Source organism: Erpetoichthys calabaricus, chromosome 2 (assembly GCF_900747795.2).
Source record: "Erpetoichthys calabaricus chromosome 2, fErpCal1.3, whole genome shotgun sequence".
NCBI classification, from domain to species: domain Eukaryota; kingdom Metazoa; phylum Chordata; class Cladistia; order Polypteriformes; family Polypteridae; genus Erpetoichthys; species Erpetoichthys calabaricus.
In genome coordinates this window covers 344993121-345013163 of record NC_041395.2, presented here as the reverse complement: position 1 = coordinate 345013163, position 20043 = coordinate 344993121, and the positions used below count along the sequence as shown (strand labels likewise).

Sequence of the window (20043 nt, the reverse complement as noted above, 5' to 3'; positions counted from 1 at the left end):
CCCCAGTCTGCTTTGAAATCTTTGTCTGGGAGAGACCTTACTGATGCAGTAGAACTACCTTGTGTCTTGTTGCTGTGCTCAATGACATGAAACTGTCTTCCACAACCTCACCTTGGTAGCAGAGTTTGGCTGTTCCTTACCCAGTTTGAAGCTGTTTCTGTTTCAGTTAATGACTGTGTTTCAACCTACGTGTGACATTGATGATCATTAGCACCTGTCTGGTAGAACTGGTTAATCAGACACCTGACTAGAATCCTACAAAATCCCTGACTTTGTGCAAGTGGACCTATAAGAATTGATGCTGGTTTGAAGGCAAAAGGTAGGAACACCAAATATTGATTTGATTTAGATTTGTCTTTTGTTCGCTCACTTTACATTTTGTAAATTGATAACAATAAACAATCATTATTTATATTTCTGAAAGCATTCTTTGTTTACAGCAGTTTTTCACACCTGCCTAAAACTTTTGCACAGTGCTGTATGTACTCCTTATTGAACACTTTTGTAGCCTGGAATAATTATATGAGTGGCTACCCCAAACCTTTTTACAACTCTCTTGCCTCATCATTGACAACACGCATAACCGGGCTAAAACGAGTAAACCGATGAAGCAGAAACCTGGTCTCTTAAAAAAAAATCAGCGTTCACGTGCACGAGTCCACTTCTGGAGTTTTCCTCTGGCAAAACGAGTTAAACGTCACCATCGGCGAACCATGGATTTGAAAACGAGCATGGAAGCCTGTGATCATTTTCTTGCGTTTAAGAAATTTGTTGAGCCCTTTGTGCACTCGGCAGGAACTCACATCCATCACCTTTTTACATCTTCAAACCGAGCCAGCGATGCTTCACGATGTGTCACCTGATTGCACTCTCTCAACATATCTACAGTGGGGGGAACAGAACAAGTGTCATCATTTCTACACCCTGTGACCGAAATGTGCGCAAATTCTCTTAAATGAAAGTCTGCAATGTGCACTTTAACCCCTAAACTGCCACATACTTGGGGGTTAGTGCACCCCTGGACGACAAGTACTTTTTTGCTGCGCATTTTAAGTAAACGTCACAATTCATAAAGAAAATGTGACATTTTAATGGAACACATTTTTTTTTTTTCATGCAAAGAGCATCACAATTAGTGCAACACTGATCATTTTACACACTGCCAATGAACTGTAAAAACTATTAAAAAAAACTACTGGAACAACATGTACAAGGTGCAACTGACGCCATTGATGAAATTCAGTAAATCAACGAGCCGACTGCGCTTGAACTGGCTGCACGCAAGCACACAGGAGGTAAACGCTGACGCTCACAAGCAAGTCGAGTGCAGCGGCTCAATCCCAGAGACAGTGAGGCTGCAGGGGGCGCCAGTGGTCATGAGCAGGCTGCTCAACGAATGTACGGCACTGACTGATCAGCTCCGGCGTGCTGGCAAATTGCTCTATGAAGCAACTATAGCCGGTTGCGGCATTCGATGAATGTATATCGCCGAATATACTCGGCTCCGGCATGCTGGCAAATTGCATTGGGAACCGACTACAGCCGGTTCTGGCGGTTTAACGGTTAATCACGTCATTGTTTGATTTGTAATTTTATACCAGGGGTCTCAAACTCCAGTCCTGGAGGGCCGCAGTGGCTGCAGGTTTTCATTCTAACCCTTTTCTTAATTAGTGACCTGTTTTTGCTCCTAATTGACTCCTTTTCCATTCATTTTAATTGACTTGCTCTTGAACACTGAGACCTTGTCATTGTTTCTTTTTCCTTATTTAGCAGCCAAACAATGATGAGACACAAAATGAGCCAAAACATGACCAGCAAACTGTGACCATCATACAATATCTGAAAATTAAGAAAGATGAAGGTCCCAGGAATGCTGATCTGCTCAGATCCCCTAAAGAAAAGGTGAGGGTCTCAGGAATGTTGATCTGCTGAAGGTCCCCATAACATTCGACCAGCGCTCTTAGAAAAGAGAAAATCCACAACTTCGGAAATGTCTGCTATTGCACAATGAGAGCCGCAACAAACCATGGAATTAAAGAGTGGGTTTAATTAACAAGAATCGGCATCTGATTAAGCAACTGGTTGGAGTGAAATTGGAGTTCGAGGCCTTGACTTAGTTGGTCTTCTGTCGGCTCACTCACTTCACATTTCATTTCTGTTTGGGTGCCATTTAAGGAAAGAAATTAAGCAATTCAGAGGAATGATGAAGACATTCAGAGGAACAAATCTTAAATCTCCTTCACACCTCTCCATTAGCGTCTTTTGTGTTGCAAATGTGTTGATCAGCACAAGCAGCCTGCTATCCCATCGCCCCCAATGACGCAGCTGAAGATCTCCCAGTTTATTGTGGTGTGCGGTGCCTGGAGTTGTATAGGATAAATACACGGTGAGTCAAAATTACGTTAACACTAATGGTACTGCTATGTATACACTTATAAACAATTTTTGTGGACAATTTATGTCCCACATATGGTGCATGTGTTGAACATGATGGCGAATAGGTTGAAACATTTCTGTAAATTGTCTTGCACATATGAAGTATTGTTTTGTGAATAAATAGTTTCCGCCATTCAAATGTTAACATAATTTTGAATCTCCTTGTAATATATCATTATTTGGAATACATACATTTCACGTGTGTTCCATGTCTACAATGATCCGTGTAAATGTTTAGCTGCAGGTTGAAGTTCCCGTCCCATTTTACTTTGTGGTGCCAAGCAGAGTTGTGTTGTGGTACAGTAGTCTATTAGCCAGTGAAAGTGACGTGAAGAAGCTGTCTGTTGTTCCTCATCTACAGCAATATGTTGCCCTGGGTTGTAACTCAAAACACAGTTCTCAATAAAACGTTGCCAGATGTCCGAAATCGCAGAAAATCTGTCATTTTCCACATGTTCTGCACGGGTGTAATTGTTGTCAAAGCGCAAATGCCGCATGATAGTCTGATAGCGGTCACAGGGCATCATATCTTTGATTGCCAGTACAACAAATAGATCTGAACAGGCATCAAACACAGCAGCAACTGTGGTCCATCACTGCTCTTGTGAAAAGAATGGAGATGAACGGCATGAACTCAGAGAGGGAGAGGCAAGTTTGTTTTACCATGTGAACGTCACTGAGAGAATAAAACTGAATAATAATAATAAAAAAGTGCTAACAAGTACAAGTAGCCAAAATTTACACTGGGTGTTATAGACTCAAATAAAATGTATATTTTTATTATTTTATAGTATGTGATGAACGGGCAGAAGCTCAACCCGGCCAGGATGCCCAAAGAGTGGAAGGTAGATGGCAATTTCACTACAGCAATCTGGAGTTCAGCTTCACAGCCCTGCAGGGTACCGTGGGTGCCACCAGGAGACGCTGCAGGAAGACCTGGGGATTTTTAATTTCCGTATAGCCCGGAAGAACTCCTAAGTCACGGGGACGGAAGTCCCGAAGTACTTCCGAGCTGAAGAAAACTCAAGTCCTCCATCTGACCTGGGAGTGCTGGAAAGTCACATGGGGGGGAAGAATGGAAGCACTTCCGGGTCATGGACTCTATAAAGGACTGTTGAAAACCCAGCAAGCGAGCTGGAGTTGGGAGAAAGATGACAGAGCTTGCTGGGAGGTGTGGAGGAGAGAATTGTGTATAATTATTGTATTTACTATTATTACTTGCCTGTGCATGGTGGTTGGGGTGTTTAAAGGCACTACTGATAAGAAGGAAAGGGAATTAAAATACCTTTTTAGTAATTTTACCTGGTGTCCTGGACGTTTGTCTACCGGGTTAGAGGGGTGACAGCACCCACTAGTGTCACAAGTAATAATAATAGCAGCTCACTAATCAAAACGGGGCTATAAAGTCCGGCGTCTTAGCTACTGCATCACTTCAGTTTGGCCCAGCATGTCTGTAGTTGCAGCATTTCTGCTTCTCCGCCATCGGCGCAGCACCTTCTCCACTTCCTCATATACTGTGGGGTCACTTCTTGATGAAGAAGAGCTCACAACCCCCCCCACCCCCCACCCTTTTCTGTGTCACAGTATCACTCACCATACAGCATCAAATGTCATTAAACTTTCTTAACATACTTTGTGGGAGCAAACTCCGGGTGAGGCCTCTTCCCATTGCTGCGCTCCCAACGTGACGTTTCAAGCTGCGGAAGTGACGAAGCTCCTGAACTCCTGCGAAGCTGTGGAGTCGGTAAGCTGTGTCGGCTGTTCATTCCCTGCGGACACAAATGGCGGCAGTGTCAGCAAAGGGCAAAAATGGAGGGATGAAGGGCCAAAGAGAGAGAGAGAGAGAGAGCACCTTGAAAAGTTTCCGTTCTCCCCTCTCTGAAGGGTCATCCACTTCCGTGCAGGGGTAGAATCCCGGGAAGGGCGTAAATGGATTCACTCGTGGCCGACAGGAGCCCGAGAACGTGCCCATCAGGCTGCTGATGCTGCGCAGAGAGGAGATGACCTGCGGTGGTAAGGAGGCATCCACCATCAGGTCGGACACCAGATTGCGAGCTTCATTGATAACCGAGAGGTCCACTCCATTGCCAACTGCAGCACCCTAGAAAAAAAGAAAAGAAGAAGAGGCAGGCTAGTGAGTTTGGGAATATGGGCAGCAGGGGACATGCATCTCCTTATGGGGTCTTGGCTCAGAGCTCAGCACACACTCATCAGCAGCAGGCTTTCTGTATCGCCCCGGTGAGATGTAACTGAATTCGGGGAATAGCGGCCAATGAAATATACTCCTCCACCTTCTGGAAAGCCTTCCCAGAAGAGTTGAAGCTGTTAGAGCTGCAAAGAGTGGTGGGCCGACTCCATATTAAGAATGGGATGTCATTTAAGTTCTTGTGTGTGTAAAGGCACAATACTTTTGGCAGTATAGAGAAGATAAAATGCATTATTATTTTTATTATTACCACCATGTCCCTGACCAAACAGATGGTCATCTCCAGGAAGAGTCCTGGTGGTCCCAAACATCTTCCATTTCACAGCTCGTGTAGCCACAGTGCTCCGGTGAACAAACCCAGGAGTCCCAATATTTTTGGCAATACAGAGTGCAGTGTGGATGGAACATTTGGAAAAAGGTATCAGGAGTGTCGTGTGATTGAAGACTTAAGGTGAAGGTTAAAGGTCAGGGTTTTAAGACAATGGTTAAGACCAGTGATGATGTATGGAATTGAGACATGGACAGTAAAGGGAGATCAGGAGAGGATGGATGGATGGATGGATAGATAGCTTTATTAATCCCTATGTCAGATGTGGCAGAAATGGATGTGTGGAGTTACAAAGGAGGACAGAATGAGAAATGTGACAATCGGAAGGTACAACAAAAAAGGTGGAGAAAGAAATTATAGGAAGGATAAGTTAATGTTATGGACATGTGATGAGGACAGACAATGAAGATGTAGGCAATCAGAGTTTGCTTGCAGGAGCAATATATTCGCGCTAATCTGAGGCAGAGGCTGCGGGTCGAGAGGAGGGGGAAGAGTGACGTCAGGGGTAGGGAGCTGGGCAGGGCCCTCCTCACTGTCCTGTACGTGGGCGAAGCCGCAGCGGATGGCTAGTATAATATTATAGACTTTTATTTTATACTAGCGGTGTTAGTCAGTGCTGTAAAAAGCCCAGGGTCCTAGAAACTATTGAAATCGTCAGGAAAAATTATTTAAAAGCAGAGTCGGCGGGTTCATTTTGTGGACGTGTTCTCTATCAGCGGCTAAGCGAGTTTCTCTCTCGTTTGTTCATTATGTTCATATTTTTTAGAATACATTAGAACACTCTAGACGACAACAGGCCATTCAGCCCAAAAAAGCTCGCCAGTACTATCCACTTATTTCTTCCAAGAAAACATCAAGTCGAGTTTTGAAAGACCCTAACGTCTTACTGTCTACCACACTACTTGGTCACTTATTCCAAGTGTCTATCGTTCTTTGTGTAAAGAAAAACTTCCTAATGTTTGTGTGAAATTTCCCCTTCACAAGTTTCCAACTGTGTCCCCGTGTTCTTGATGAACTCATTTTAAAATAACAGTCTCGATCCACTGGACTAATTGCTTTCATAATTTTAAACATTTCAATCATGTCACCTCTTAATCTTCTTTTGCTTAAACTGTAAAGGCTCAGCTCTTTTAATCTTTCCTCATAACTCATCCCCTGTAGCCCTGGAATCAGCCTAGTCGCTCTTCTCTGGACCTTTTCCAGCACTGCTATGTCATTTTGTAGCCTGGAGAACAAAACTGCACCCAGGACTCCAGATGAGGCCTCATCAGTGTGTTATAAAGGTTGAGCATAACCTCCTGTGACTTGTACTCCACACATCAAGGCGCTATATAACCTAACACTCTGTTAGCTTTCTTAATGTCTTCTGAACACTGTCTGGAAGTCGATAGCTTAGAGTCCACTACGACTCCTAAATCCTTCTCATAAGGTGTACTCTTGATTTTCCGACCGCCCATTGTGTATTCAAACCTAACATTTTGACTTCCTGTGTGTAATTCTTTACATTTACTGACATTAAATTTCATCTGCCACAAATCTGCCCAAGCCTGTATGCTATCCAAGTCCTTCTGTGATGATATAACGGATTCCAAATTATCTGCTAATCCACCTATCTTGGTATCATCTGCAAACTTAACCAGCATATTACTTATATTCCTATCTAAATCATTTATATACAGTATATTAAAAATAGCAGCAGCCCTAGCACTGCCCCCTGCAGGTCACCACTCTTAACTTCAGCCAGTTCTGATGAGGTTCCTCGCACTATCACCCTCTGCTTCCTGTGTCTGAGCCAATTCTGCACTCATCTACAAACATCACCCTGAACTCCCACCTCTTTTAATTTGATGCCCACCCTCTCATGAGGCACCTTATCAAATGCTTTCTGAAAGTCCAGATAAATAATCTCATCTGCTCCACTTTGATCGTATCTTTTTGTTGCCTCCTCATAGAATTCCAGCCTGTTAGTAAAACACGACCTCCCTCTTCTGAACCCACGCTGACTGCTTAGAATAACTCCTGTCCTTGCCAGGTGTTGCTTGATCTTATCCTTAATAATAAAGTTGTCTTAACTTGCCGGTTTCAGTTTGGCGGCGGAGTTGCTTTCTTTCAGCTTCATGCTGTAGCCTCGTACTTCTTTCTTCTTCTGACTCGTTAACTTGGGGGCCACCTTGCCGGCTCTTTGAGTTTCATGCTCTACCCTCGCTCTTCCGGGCCGGACAGACAGACACACACACTTCCACGTGTAGACGTTTATATACAAGACAAGTCATTTTGGTGTACCAACGAACCAACCAGAGTAAAATGTATGCACTGACTGGCACTTTATGTAAATTAAATAGTTTATAAAATGAACCTCTATTCTTTGTTTCTCTGACCATTCTGACCAGGCTGCTTTTGAAGGATGCTCCCTCTAAGACGTTTTGCCGAGGAGTAATTATAAAGATACAATGAACAGCTCTTCTCCGGCCTGATTAATGATTTGTCCTGTTAGAGGAGGTTTCTTTCTTTAATAAGATGTTACAATTCTACCACAAAAGAAGTCCTCAAGCTGCAGGTTTGGCACGTCGAGTGGCACTAAGAAAGCCACTGCCTAAAATGTTCAAAGGTTTGACAATACCCCGGTGTGTTTCCACTTTTCATGGAAATTGACGCAGTTTAACACCTCAATGCACTCTGAGATTAAGGCACAGAGAGTGACACATGCTCATTGGGGCCACTGTTAGGCTCTCGTCCCGCAAGGCACCCATCATGTAAGCTGTCGACTCTCACAAAGTCGTCTTCTGATTCTGTTGAGGCTTTGGGTCTGCCAGACCTGTTCTTTTCAGTTTCCAAGTTTCTCTTGGTGGTAAAATGTATTTCAACTTAAATGTCATTTAAAAAGGTGGCACAGTGGCGCAGTGGGTAGCGCAGATGCCTCATAGTTAGGAGACCCGGGTTCACTTCCTAGGTCCTCCCTGTGTGGAGTTTGCATGTTCTCCCAGTGTCTGTGTGGGTTTCCTCCCACAGTCCAAAGACATGCCGGTGAGGTGCATTGGCAATTCTAAATTGTCCCTAGTGTGTGCTTGGTGTGTGTGTGTGTGTGCCCTGCGGTGGGCTCCAGCAGACCCCCCGTGACCCTGTGGTTGGATTCAGTGGGTTGGAAAATGGATGGATGGATGTTATTTAAAAACTGGAAAAATGGAGGTGTTCTAAAACTCTGCACTGATAGGGTATGGAAGTATAGAAATACGAGCAACATGGACTATGAACCTGCATACATCTGTAAATATCTGTACAAGATACAAACACACAAGAATGCACAGAACCAATCTGTATGCCACCCCACCCCAAACCCCCCACACAAAAGCATGCACAAAGACACAGGGTGGTCAGGGCAAAAACAAAGTCCACCCTCCTTCAGTTCTCTTATTTTATTAATTGGGGTCTAAATGACAATTGTGTTGTCACCGTCACTAACATCTAGAAATTGGGAAATCTGACCTCAGGTGACAAAATAACAGAACTGACTTCAATGTTTTTTTGTTTTTTTTAATTTACTTATTTATTTATTTTTCTTTCAAAAAGTAAGCAAACATTTGGAAACCACATGGGAATAAATAAGTGCACCCTTCGAACGTCCACAGTAATTCAGAGAGAATTTAGCCGCCACGTGTTCCTCATCAAACACACGCCACAGTCACCGAGCCTTGTGATGACAAGCAGGACCTCAGGGACCTTCTTGACTCGACGTGATGTTATTTTGGAGAATCCGGTGGAGTAGGAATGACAGGCGTGTTTGTGCTGAAAGCCCTGTTCTCATCACAACTGGTCCAATTTTCATTTTCAAATACTACTAATAATTCATTAATTACGCTTACAGAGCTCCTTTCCTGCTCCTTAAGGCGCTTTACAGTACACAGACAGGCCACTTCCTCCACCTTTGTGTGGCACCCACCCAGACGATGCAGCGCCAGCCATTATTGCACCAGTACGCTCAGCACACGTTAGCTATCAGGTGGTGAAGGGGTGAGAGACAGTTAGACAATGAAAGACCAGGGATGACTTTGAGATGCCAGAAATGAATTACCAAGAAGTGACCAACCTCTACAAAACGTTTGGCTGGTTTGGTATTCTGGAGCACTCGGGGTTGTGTTCACCTTATGCCAAAAAATGAAGGATGTTAGCCACGACCTCAGAGAAGCGGCTGTTGCTGCCCATGAATCCTGGAAGGTGTAGCAGGCCACTTCCAAACAATCTGTCATACGGTGAGGAAGGTCATTACCAAATGGAGGGCCAAATCTTCCCAGCAGTGGATGGCCCTGCAAACGAAGCCCAACGTCAATCTGTTTAACGCTCTGAGGAATCGAGGAAAACCCAACGACGACATCATGTGACCTACAGACCTCGGTGGGCCTGCTAAATCTCCAAATGTTCACAACAGTACAATTAGAAAAAGACTGAACAAGTACAGTAGGAACCCCCAGTTAGCCACAATTTTCTGTCGCCTGAAAATCTGAAATGAATGATTCCAGAAAGGAATGATGGCCACATTGCGTCTGCGTGCATCAAGTACACTGTAAGCCAGCCTTCATCCGCATTCGTCGCTGCTGTAATGGGGAGCACACCCACGGGCTGGCGTCCCTGATGGGATTGGACCCCATTCCCTCAACAGGCCAGGAGGCCAACGCAACGGAGAGATCAGGCGAGGCTCCGTATCACGGCCGTATGGCTCCACTGACCCACTAGATGGTAGCAATCCCTGGGCTCTGGTACAAATTCATACACTCTCATGGCATGCTGGGAACTATAATCCAGTGGAGTAGCCCTGACAGGATCTGCAGGGAGTTGCACTCCTTACTTTATGACCCGGAAGTGCTTTCAACCGACAATACGCCTGGAAGTACTCCTGGGTCTTCAACAAAAGGGACCACCGCTCTAAACACTGCCATATCCAGGGGAGTCGGAGCTGGGAGAGAAGAGGGGCAACACTCGTTTGGAGAAGAGAAAGACGATGAAACGGAGAGACGGACATTGCTGTACTGTGGCATTCTGTTAAATAAAACTTTGTGTTTTGGACCGGGGACTGTGTTAGTGTATGTGTGTCTGGGGTTTGGGGCTCTGTGGCGCCCCCTGTTGATCACACCATGTTCATCTGAAATTAACCCTTTTCATTTTGTTTAATAATGTAGTGAGGCTGGTTCTTCAGTGCCTAAGAGAAGCTGGGGAGTGCTGACCATCAGTGGAAACAACAAAGAACAGAGAAGCTGGCGAGTACCCACAACAGAGTAAGATACTCTTTAAAGAAGTAAATGTAAAAATGTGGTTAAACTGTGTGTGTGTGTGTGTGTGTGTGTACAAGGTGTTTTCCATTGATCCACTGTACATTGACAGGTAAGCTAAAATGTCAGAATCCTATCATTCGAGAGACAGAGAACACAAGTACAGGGTGAGCCATAAAGAAGTTTATCCTACAAAAACACTACAAGATAAAATCAATTTCATTACGACACAAGAAAGTGAAAACCAAATAGATGTTTGTCACTGTGTTTTCAAAGTGATGTTACCCAAGGACTCTCCGGAGAGACCAAGTACTGAAGTCTTCATCTCAGGTCACTGGATGGCGTCCATGTCTCGCAACCATACAGCAAGACAGGAAGCACCAGGAACCTTCGTCCTTTCAAAAGCGCCACACACCCCTTTGTGGTGACCTCATGACCCCCCCCATGCTCTCCTAATCCGTCTACTGACTTCATAGGAAGAGTCACCAGAGTCACATGAATGTCACTGCCGAGGTAAGTAAACCTCTCAATGACGAGGTCGACACTCTCTCCGCAGACAGACACACTGCTGATGGCCGTGCCCAAGAGGTCATGAAAGGCCTGGATCTTTGGTTTTTATCAGACCCCTCGCTCAAGTCTCTCGAGACCCCCGATCAGAGCCTCCATTGACTCCGTGAAGATCACAGCATCGTCAGCAAAGTCAAGATCCGTGAATCTTTCTTTACCAACAGATGCCCCCCAGCTGCTAGACCCCATGACCCTTGCCCAACACCCAGTCCATACAAGCATTGAACAGAGTAGAAGCAGAACAGACCGCTGATGGACCCCAGAATCAACTGGGAACAACTAAGAGGTTCTGCCTCCACTCTGCACAGCACTCACAGTACCAGTGGACAGGCCGGCCATGATATCCAGCAACCATGAGGGGATCCCGCGAACCCTCAGGATGTCCCACAGAGAAGCTCCATCAACTGAGTCGAACGCTTTATGAAAATCGACAAAGGCTGTAAAGAAACTCTGCCGATATTCTCGTTTGCGCTCCATGAGAACCCTCAGTGCCAGGGTGCGGTCGATGGTAGACCTTTAAGGCGTAAGACCAGACTGCTCCGGTCACTGGTAGGTGAGCAAGTGATCACGGATCCTATTGAGGACGACCCTAGTAAGGACCTTACCTGGCACCGAGAGCGGTGTTACCCTTACCACCCTGTAGCTGTCGCAATCCAGGCCATCCCCCCCCCCCCCTCCCTTCCCTTTTCAGATAGGGACGACAAGTCCCGTTTTCCAGCCAGTTGGGATGATGCCCGTTTCCCAAATGGAAGCAAAGATTGCTTGCAATGCCAGGAGGGCAGCCTGACCACCAGCCTGGTGAAGTTCACCCCGGATACCACAGATCCCTGCAGCCTTCCCTACCCTCAGCTGGTTCACCACCTGTGCCATCTCAGTGAGGCTGTGGGGCTTCACAGCTAATTGGAGAGTCGGCCTCAAAAACTGTGGACCAGGAGATGTCAAACGTACTCACCGGAGGATCAGCTTTAAACAGCCCAGGGGGTCACAACTGTAGTGTCATCTGTAAGGACCGTTACATCACCTGCCCTAACTGCGACTCTCAGAGGAACAGATTCGGATGTGCTTAGATGTTTCGACTCCTCTGTAAGCAGGACGTGGGTCACTGGACCACAGATGGGGTGTCACCTGCTCACAGATTCTTCTAACAAATGCCTCCTTATCTGCCCTCTGAGCCCTCGCAGCCGTCCCCCCTCAGTTCCCATTACAGACCGGAGTTGCCATCAAGCCGTTTGCTGCGACTCTTCTCTATGATATCCAGGGTGAGCCTCCTTCTGGGAAAACCAACATAACCCTCAGCAACCGTCAGGGTCTTGTCACGGAAAAAAAATAAATACAAAGACTTTAAAACCCAGTTGGGGGAGAAATGCTGGCAGAAACAGGAGTATAAATATAAAGAAACAAGTAAAAACTGAAAAGTTGCGAGTGCTTTTGCTATGAAACCCTTAAATAAGATGTGGTCCAATTGGTTAACTTCACCAGTCACATGATTAGCTGGTGACAGTCCACCTGTGTGCAATCAAAGTGCTACATGATCTGTCACATGATGCCTGTTAGTATTTGTGATGTGCCATCTGCTGGAATGACAAATGCAATGGATGTGCCTCTGTTATATGACATTTGGTATTGGATTCATAAAAGTAGTGTTAATGCTTGTGATTTTTCCATCTGTTGGAATGACAAATGAAATTCACATGCTTCTGTTATAAGATATTTGGTATGGGATTCATAAAAGCAGTGTTAATGCTTGTGATTTTCCATCTGTTGGAATGACAAATGTGCTGCATGTGCCTCTGTTATATATTTGCATTTTGATTCATAAAAGCAGTGTTGATGTTTGTGATGCGCCATCTGTTGGAATTGAAAATGCAAAGCATTACTACAAATATCTGTGATACACCACCAGTTGGATTAATAAATGCAGTGTATTTTATCACTACAAATGTGTGTGATGTACCACCTGTTGGAATGACAAATGCAATGAATGTACCTCTGTTATAAGATATTTGCATTTGGATTCATAAAAGCGGTGTTGATGTTTGTGCTGCGCTATCTGTTGGAATTGAAAGCACAAATCATTTTATTACTACAAATATTTGTGATACAGTCCCTGTTGGATTAATACATGCAGTGTATTTTATCACTACAAATGTATGTGATGTACTACCTGTTGGAATGACAAATGCAATGAATGTGCCTCTGTTATAAGATATTTGGTATTGGATTCATAAAATCAGCGTTAATGCTTGTGATTTTCCATCTGTTGGAATGACAAATGCACTGCATGTACCTCTCTTATATAGGGTGTTCCACTCGGGAGTTCAACTTTAAAAATGCAAATTACTCTGCAACTCGTGCATGTATCATCATGCAACAAGGTTCAAAATATTCCTTATTTAATGAAGAATTGAATCATGTGTCATAAAGAGGCGGGCACCGCTACGGGGCAATGTGCCATACCTCTCATGCCAGTATGGAAGAGATCCGATCGTTTTTTGGAGACAGGGTGATCTCAAAAGGTTTGTGGCCACCTCGATCGCCCAATTTAACTCCCCCAGATTTTTTTCTATGGGGATATTTGAAGGGCAAGGTTTATGCAAGCAAACCCAGGACCATCAAACAACTGAAAGCAAACATCGAACGTGAAACTGTTTCAATCGACAGTGACATGTTGCAGAGGACATTCTCAAATACAGAGCATCGCGTTTCCTTGTGCGCGGACGTTGGGGGAGGACATTTTCAGCACCTTTTGTAATGTGGACTTGTTTTCCACTAAATACAGGTATTTGGATTCATGAAAGCGGTGTTGATGTTTGTGCTGCGCCATCTGTTGGAATTGAAAACACAAATCATTTTATTACTACAAATATCTGTGATACATCCCCAGTTGGATTAATATATGCAGTGTATTTTATCACTACAAATGTTTGTGATGTACCACCTGTTGGAATGACAAAAGAAATTCATATGCCTCTGTTATAAGATATTTGGTATGGGATTCATAAAAGCAGTGTTAATGTTTGTGGTGCACCACCTGTTGGAATGACAAATGAAAAGCACATGTCTCTGTTAGATGCCATTTGGTATGGGATTCGTTAAAAGCAGTGTTTGAGATGTGCTATCCGTTGGAATGATGGAGCCACAGGAACTGGATAGACATATAGAGCAGACACTTTTTTTTTATTTAATGAGCATTTGTCCCATGGGGACAAATAAAGTTCCATCTGCTTAAAGGTGGTTCTATATGTAACTCAGTTATGGGGGGGGGCACAATGTTTTGCTATTTAAAAAAGAAAAAAAACAACAACATATTGAAGTCAGTTCTGCTTTATTTGTCACCTGTGGTGAGACTTCTCAGTTTACAGATGTGAGTGACGTCAACACCATTGTGATTTTGACCCTGACTGATAAAACCACAGAACTGAAGGAGGGTGCACTTTCCTTTTCCCACGACTTTAAAAGTGCTGACAGTGGCAGGACTGGAGTATTTAGGGGTAGCAGATGCCACACTTGGGGAACCAAAATCAACCCCAACCACCCCATTCAGCTCATGGCGGAGTGGCGATGCCACCTACCTGATACTGCGGCTTGTACCACTGCTTCAGATCCCAGTCCCACAGAATCATCTGCAAAAAGAAAGACAAACGATTAGACAATATGCTCGCCCCTCACATACACACACGAACATCAGTGTCCCATTTTGTGACTGCCACCCATGTACAGGGGACTAAAGATTAAGCAGCAGATGGCAGGAGAAGTTTCTGTGCCACACCCAGGCCAAGTCTTTCGGACATTCTCCGTCCCCACCCGCCTGAATGCCCACCCCCTTAAACACAAGAGTGACAAAGGCAGTTAAGACTCCTCAGCCCCAAAATCAACCCTGAACACGGGTGTGTCACATGGGAGTGACATGGTGACCAGTCAACAGGGGAGTAGGGGGGGGGGGGTCATGCACTCCCTCACCATATGCCATGCCTAAAGGCGCTATACTGCAGAATGCTTGATCTGAGCACTGACTGAAAGAAAACTAAAGACGCCAGCCTTTAAAAAAAGAAAAAAAAGGAAAGAAAAGCAAAGGCAAACCACGGAAACCACAGAGCAACGTCAGCGGGTGAATTCTTAGATCGTATCGAGCCAACGTGCGTCAATCGAGGCCGCGCTCCACTTTATCTTTGCAGGCAGCAGCTGACAGAAATATGCGGCCTCAGCGACACGGGCACATTCCTCGGCGGGCCCTCGGCGCACACGTGCACACTCACCAGGTCAACTGTCACTCTTACAGTGCCCGCGCACGCCAGTCGTCGCTCCCCTGGGCTCACACATTCAGTCTCTCAAAGTGTGCTTTCTGGCACGAATCCATCACTGTGCACACTTGTGCACTTCCACACAGAACTAGCAGGGCGCTGTCAGCCCCTCTAAAGAGCATGGCTCTCTGTCTCACACATCTGGTCACTTTTGTTTCACATGTGTCCACGCTGGCACACGTTAACTACTTTGCACGTACACGCTCACTCTTACACAGCACTACTTGGGTGCTCACTCTCACACACACACACACACACACACTTATGTGATCTGAGACGCACTCACTCTCACACTCCCACATACTGGGTGTGCCCTGGAGGCCGTTTATCTTATTCAAATAACTAACATGGCAGACGGGAAGGACTGAGTGACTGATGAGGTAGTAAGGGGGCTTATTTGATTTTGTTATTCTTTTATTAATGTAGCCGGTGTTCGTGTCTTTTTATTTTAAAGCAGTGTGGTTTTCTTTTTTATGAATGGTAAACCTGCAGCAGCCTTTATGATATTCACATATACAACATTCTGTACTTCGCTCCATTTAAGCACACAGTGAGATTTTTATTTAGACAAACTCTGAAAATGACTTCTTAAAAAGCACATCACTACAGACAGCAAATAAATCAAAGGCTGCAAGGCAGACGTGCCGATGACAAGGAGGCGGACATGTGGGCCAAAGATGGACAAAGCGGAAAGTGGCGGGGCCAGCGTGTCTTGTGTGTGGCGGCAAGTCGCTTGGATTTAACGACAGCAACGCCGGCAGCACGGCCTTCTGGGAACGTTCAAGCGCTCATCCATGGCTTGGTTTAAAACCGAAAGGAGACCAAAGTGCACGAGTCGTGAGTGCCAGCCATCTTCACCGTCACTCCTTGAGTTCTGTGACCGAGTTTAACAAGGAAACCACAAAAATAAAAATATTCAGTAATAAAGCTTATAAAGGGAAAAGCAGATGGAGTGAAAGGAACTACATAACCGATACAAAGAGTCAATAACAGGAGTAAAAGGCACGATAGATAGATAGATAGATAGATAGATAGATAGATAGATAGATAGATAGATAGATAGATAGATAGATAGATAGATAGATAGATGTGAAAGGCACTATATAACATAGATAGATAGATAGATAGATAGATAGATAGATAGATAGATAGATAGATAGATAGATAGATAGATAGATAGATAGATAGATAGATAGATAGATAGATAGATAGATAGAGATGGAGGGATGGACGTCCTGCCCAGCCGGGACGCCTAGAAGGACTGGGAGAGGAACAATACCTCCCCTGGGCCATGACAGGGCAGCCACCCTGGTCTGCCCGGGGGCCACGGGAACCAAGCTTGGAAGCTCATCCCTGTTGGGGTCTGTGGCCACCCGGACAATTATGGAACCCTGGATGGCAGCACTTCTGCCACACCAGGAAGTGTTGCCAGAAGAAGATCAGGAAGCACCTGGAGCACATCTGGGCTGGAATAAAAGGGGGCCACCTCATTCCATTTGGGGAGCCGGAGTCGGGAGGGAGAAGATGGAGCTGTGAGAGGGGAGTGGAGGCGGCTGAAGAAAAGTAAAAAGCACTGAACCTTATGATTGGTGCATGGTGTATTGTGTTGTGCAATAAAGGTGCGTGTTTTTGGGACATCTGGAGTTCGTGTCTGTCTGTTGCCGGGCTATCTTTCACGATTGATTGATAGATGGATGAAAAGCACTATATAATAGATAGATAAAAGGCACTATATAATAGATAGATAGATAGATAGATAGATAGATAGATAGATAGATAGATAGATAGATAGATAGATAGATAGATAGATAGATAGATAGATAGATAGATAGATAGATAGATAAAGGCATAATCTGATAGAGTGAACAGCACTATATGACAGAGAGAAATAGTGAAAGGCATAATATAATATTTTACGTAGAGACGTGATCAACAAATAGACAGACATGAAAGGCACTATATGGTGAATAGATAGGTAAGTGTGAAAGGCACTATAGGATCAGTAGATATTTGTGACAAGCACTATATGACAGACAGATATGAAAGCAGCATATAACAGAGTGAAAGGCACTATATAATAGATAAATAGGAAAGACAATACATAATAGCTAGATAATGTACTACATAATAAAAAGAGTGAGGGGTACTATGGAACAGATAGAAAAAGTGAAAGGCATCATATAACAGAACATAAAAGCACTATTTAATGGATAGTCAGATAGATACAGTGAAAGGAGCTGTATCATGAATGAATAGATAAGGCACTATATAATTGATCGAGTAAAATGTATGATGTAACAGATAGTAAGGATGAAAGGCACTATACAATAGAAAAGAAAACCACAGAGTGATAGAGTGACAGGCACAATTTGACAGAAAGATAGGAAAGGTGCTACACAATAAATGTGAAAGGTGCACTGCCGGTTCTGTTTGGACTCGGTCCTTAGTTACCGCTCTGTGCTTCGGCTCTAGCAGATTAATATCATGTACACAGGGTGGTTACCTCAACCCTTTTTATGTTGCTTGTCTCTCTTTCACAACTGATAGAAAGAGATAACCAAAAGCACTATCTGGTCAACAGATAGATGGATATGAAAGGCACTATATAATACAGTAGATAGAAAGAAAAGAAAGGTGCCATGTAATAGCTACATAGACAAATGGAGTGAAAGGCACTATATGATCAATTGAAAGACTGATACATGGGAAAGGCGCTGTATGCTGAATAGACAGTAATGTGCAGGACCCCTGAACAGGCAGAGGTGTACACACAGCAGGCAGACAGTAGTCCTGCCAACGAGGGCACCAGGACGGTCCCAGTGTCTTTTCCCACTTCTTGCCTGAGGATGCCAGCAGGCCATCTCTGTGGTGGCCACTAAGGGGGCACACACTGCTCAGTCCTGCTTTGGTAGTCAGTGACCCCCTTGGTTTAACTCTCTCAGTGTTCTCCACCCAGGCAGTGCTGGCAGCGCCTGCGGGTTCTTCAGTGCTGTGGTGCTCTGATTTGTTATTCAAATGTCACAGTCCAGTAAATCCAGTTTTCCAGGTACGTCAGCACGGTGTGCCATTTACCCATCTACTAGCACAGGCCTTAATGTCTGTAAGCTTCATTTCAGCCCCTTCTATTGGCCCTCCTCTTCTCCTCGTTGATCCCACAACGGGACCACCAAGATTAACTACCAACCTATCTCCCTCCCAGACCCCAAGCGCCAGTCACACTGTTCCTGTGGTCCTAAATGTTTACCAAACCAGTTGGCACTGCACCCATATCAAAATGCCCATCCCTGACTCCGGCTCTGGCTCTTCAGGTGAATGGCCCCTCACTCAAGACCCCCTAAAAGCTGCCATTACCCTTTTAGGTTTCTGGTCATTCAGTCCACACTGTTTGACCTTGGGTTGGGCACAGGTGGATGCGTGATGGCACACAATTCTTGTCCTTGGTACAATGTCCTCTCTTGGGTGTCCGTCTGTCTTTCCTTAGAGAGGTAACAGTGTCACGGTGGGCCTTAAGCCTTCCCTAGAGATACCAATGCCACGCAGGGCTCTCCCTTTCACAAATAAAAATGCCACTAGGTGTCATATTTATTAGGCTACCACCTGCACATATAAGAGCTGCCATTTGTCTGAATTCATTTAAATCATGCCAAGGTTTAATTATGAAGTTGAATTGCTTTGACATATAACCCCCCCCCCCCAAATGCCATGTCCTTCAAAACCTTCTGATTTGAACCCCCGAAAAACCCAACTTTGAAAGCCAACAAAATCTCAGCGGCATCAGCTACAGTTCTGATGACTGCCACAAGGTGGCACCCTTGTGCCACTGAACATGCCAGTCCAGTACAGCAGGAGCGACAGAAAAAAAAAAAAAAACGGCAGTGACAACGACGAGACACAAGCGCCCACTGGGACCTCGACTTGTTGAACGCTTTATTGGCACCACGACAAAGTTACCAACCAGACTTTCTTTACTTGAGTGCCTTTAAGGCTTTACAGTATTATGGACCACTGGCCAAATTCTTAAACTTTGAAAAGTCCAAACCAGCCAGGTCTTGTAATGCAGACTTTAACCTGCCAGGTGGGCACAGTCGAGTACCTGGTGGGCAAAAGATTCAAATGGGGAGGGGGTGCATGCCACCCAGACCTGAGAGAAGACACCAGGCAGAGACCTGGCAGGTAAAACCAACACACAGGGAGGCAAGCAAGGTGGCTCAGAGAGCAGCAGGAACATAAAAATAAGAGAGTGAGGAGCAGCAGGGCAGACAGACAGAGTGAAAGGCGCTATATTATAAATAGAGAATTTGTAAGCCAATATAAGGTCACCACGTGACAGGCACAACATAATACATACATAGGCCGACAGCCAAATGCCCTCCATTATAGACAGATAAATAAGACAGTGTGGCACCAGGCTGAGGGTGGTACCCAGCCGGGATGCCCTGGAAGACCAGAGGAAGGCTTGTGCCTCCTCCAGACCACGAAGGGGGTGACCGCCCTGGTTCCTTTGGGGGCCACGGGTACGGAGCTGGGAAGCTCAACCCTGTAGAGGCCCGTGGTCACCCCCAGGGGGCGCCCAGATGCCTTGGCAGCCCTGGACCTCAGCACTTCCGCCACACCCGGAAGTGCTGGGGGGGAAGAGGAGAAGGGACACCCGAAGTGCTTCCGGGGATGCAGCTGGCACTTCCGCCACACTGGGGCGTGTCGGTGGGAGATTACCGGAACACACCTGGAGCACATCTGGGTGCTTATAAGAGGGGCCGCCTCCCTTCATACAGAGACCTGAATCGGGTGGAAGACGGATGAGGTCTGGGAGGAGGCAGGAGGCGACCTGAAGATAAAGTGAAGGCATTGTGTGTGTCGGCCAGGACTTTGGGGGGTTGTGAGTAAATTGTAATAAAGGAACGCCTCAATAAACGTGTGTGGGGTGATTACAACGTGTCTGCCTGT

General features: G+C 45.3%; 2 protein-coding genes across 3 annotated transcripts in view; both read right to left on the bottom strand.

Annotated features, from left to right (window-relative positions):
* The window catches only part of LOC114647383 (protein inscuteable homolog), a 646645-nt gene that overhangs the window by 518036 nt on the left and 108566 nt on the right, over positions 1 to 20043 (bottom strand). The gene's annotated exons all lie outside the window — the stretch shown is intronic.
* pde3b (phosphodiesterase 3B) overlaps positions 1 to 20043 on the bottom strand; it is a 191248-nt gene that overhangs the window by 66648 nt on the left and 104557 nt on the right. For both annotated transcript variants that reach the window (XM_028796080.2, XM_051923409.1), the window contains exons 2-4: positions 14371 to 14421; positions 4289 to 4537; positions 4069 to 4205 (exon numbers count right to left, since the gene is read on the bottom strand). In XM_028796080.2, the coding sequence (XP_028651913.2) occupies positions 4069 to 4205; positions 4289 to 4537; positions 14371 to 14421 (437 nt within the window). The remainder of the gene's footprint in view (positions 1 to 4068; positions 4206 to 4288; positions 4538 to 14370; positions 14422 to 20043) is intronic.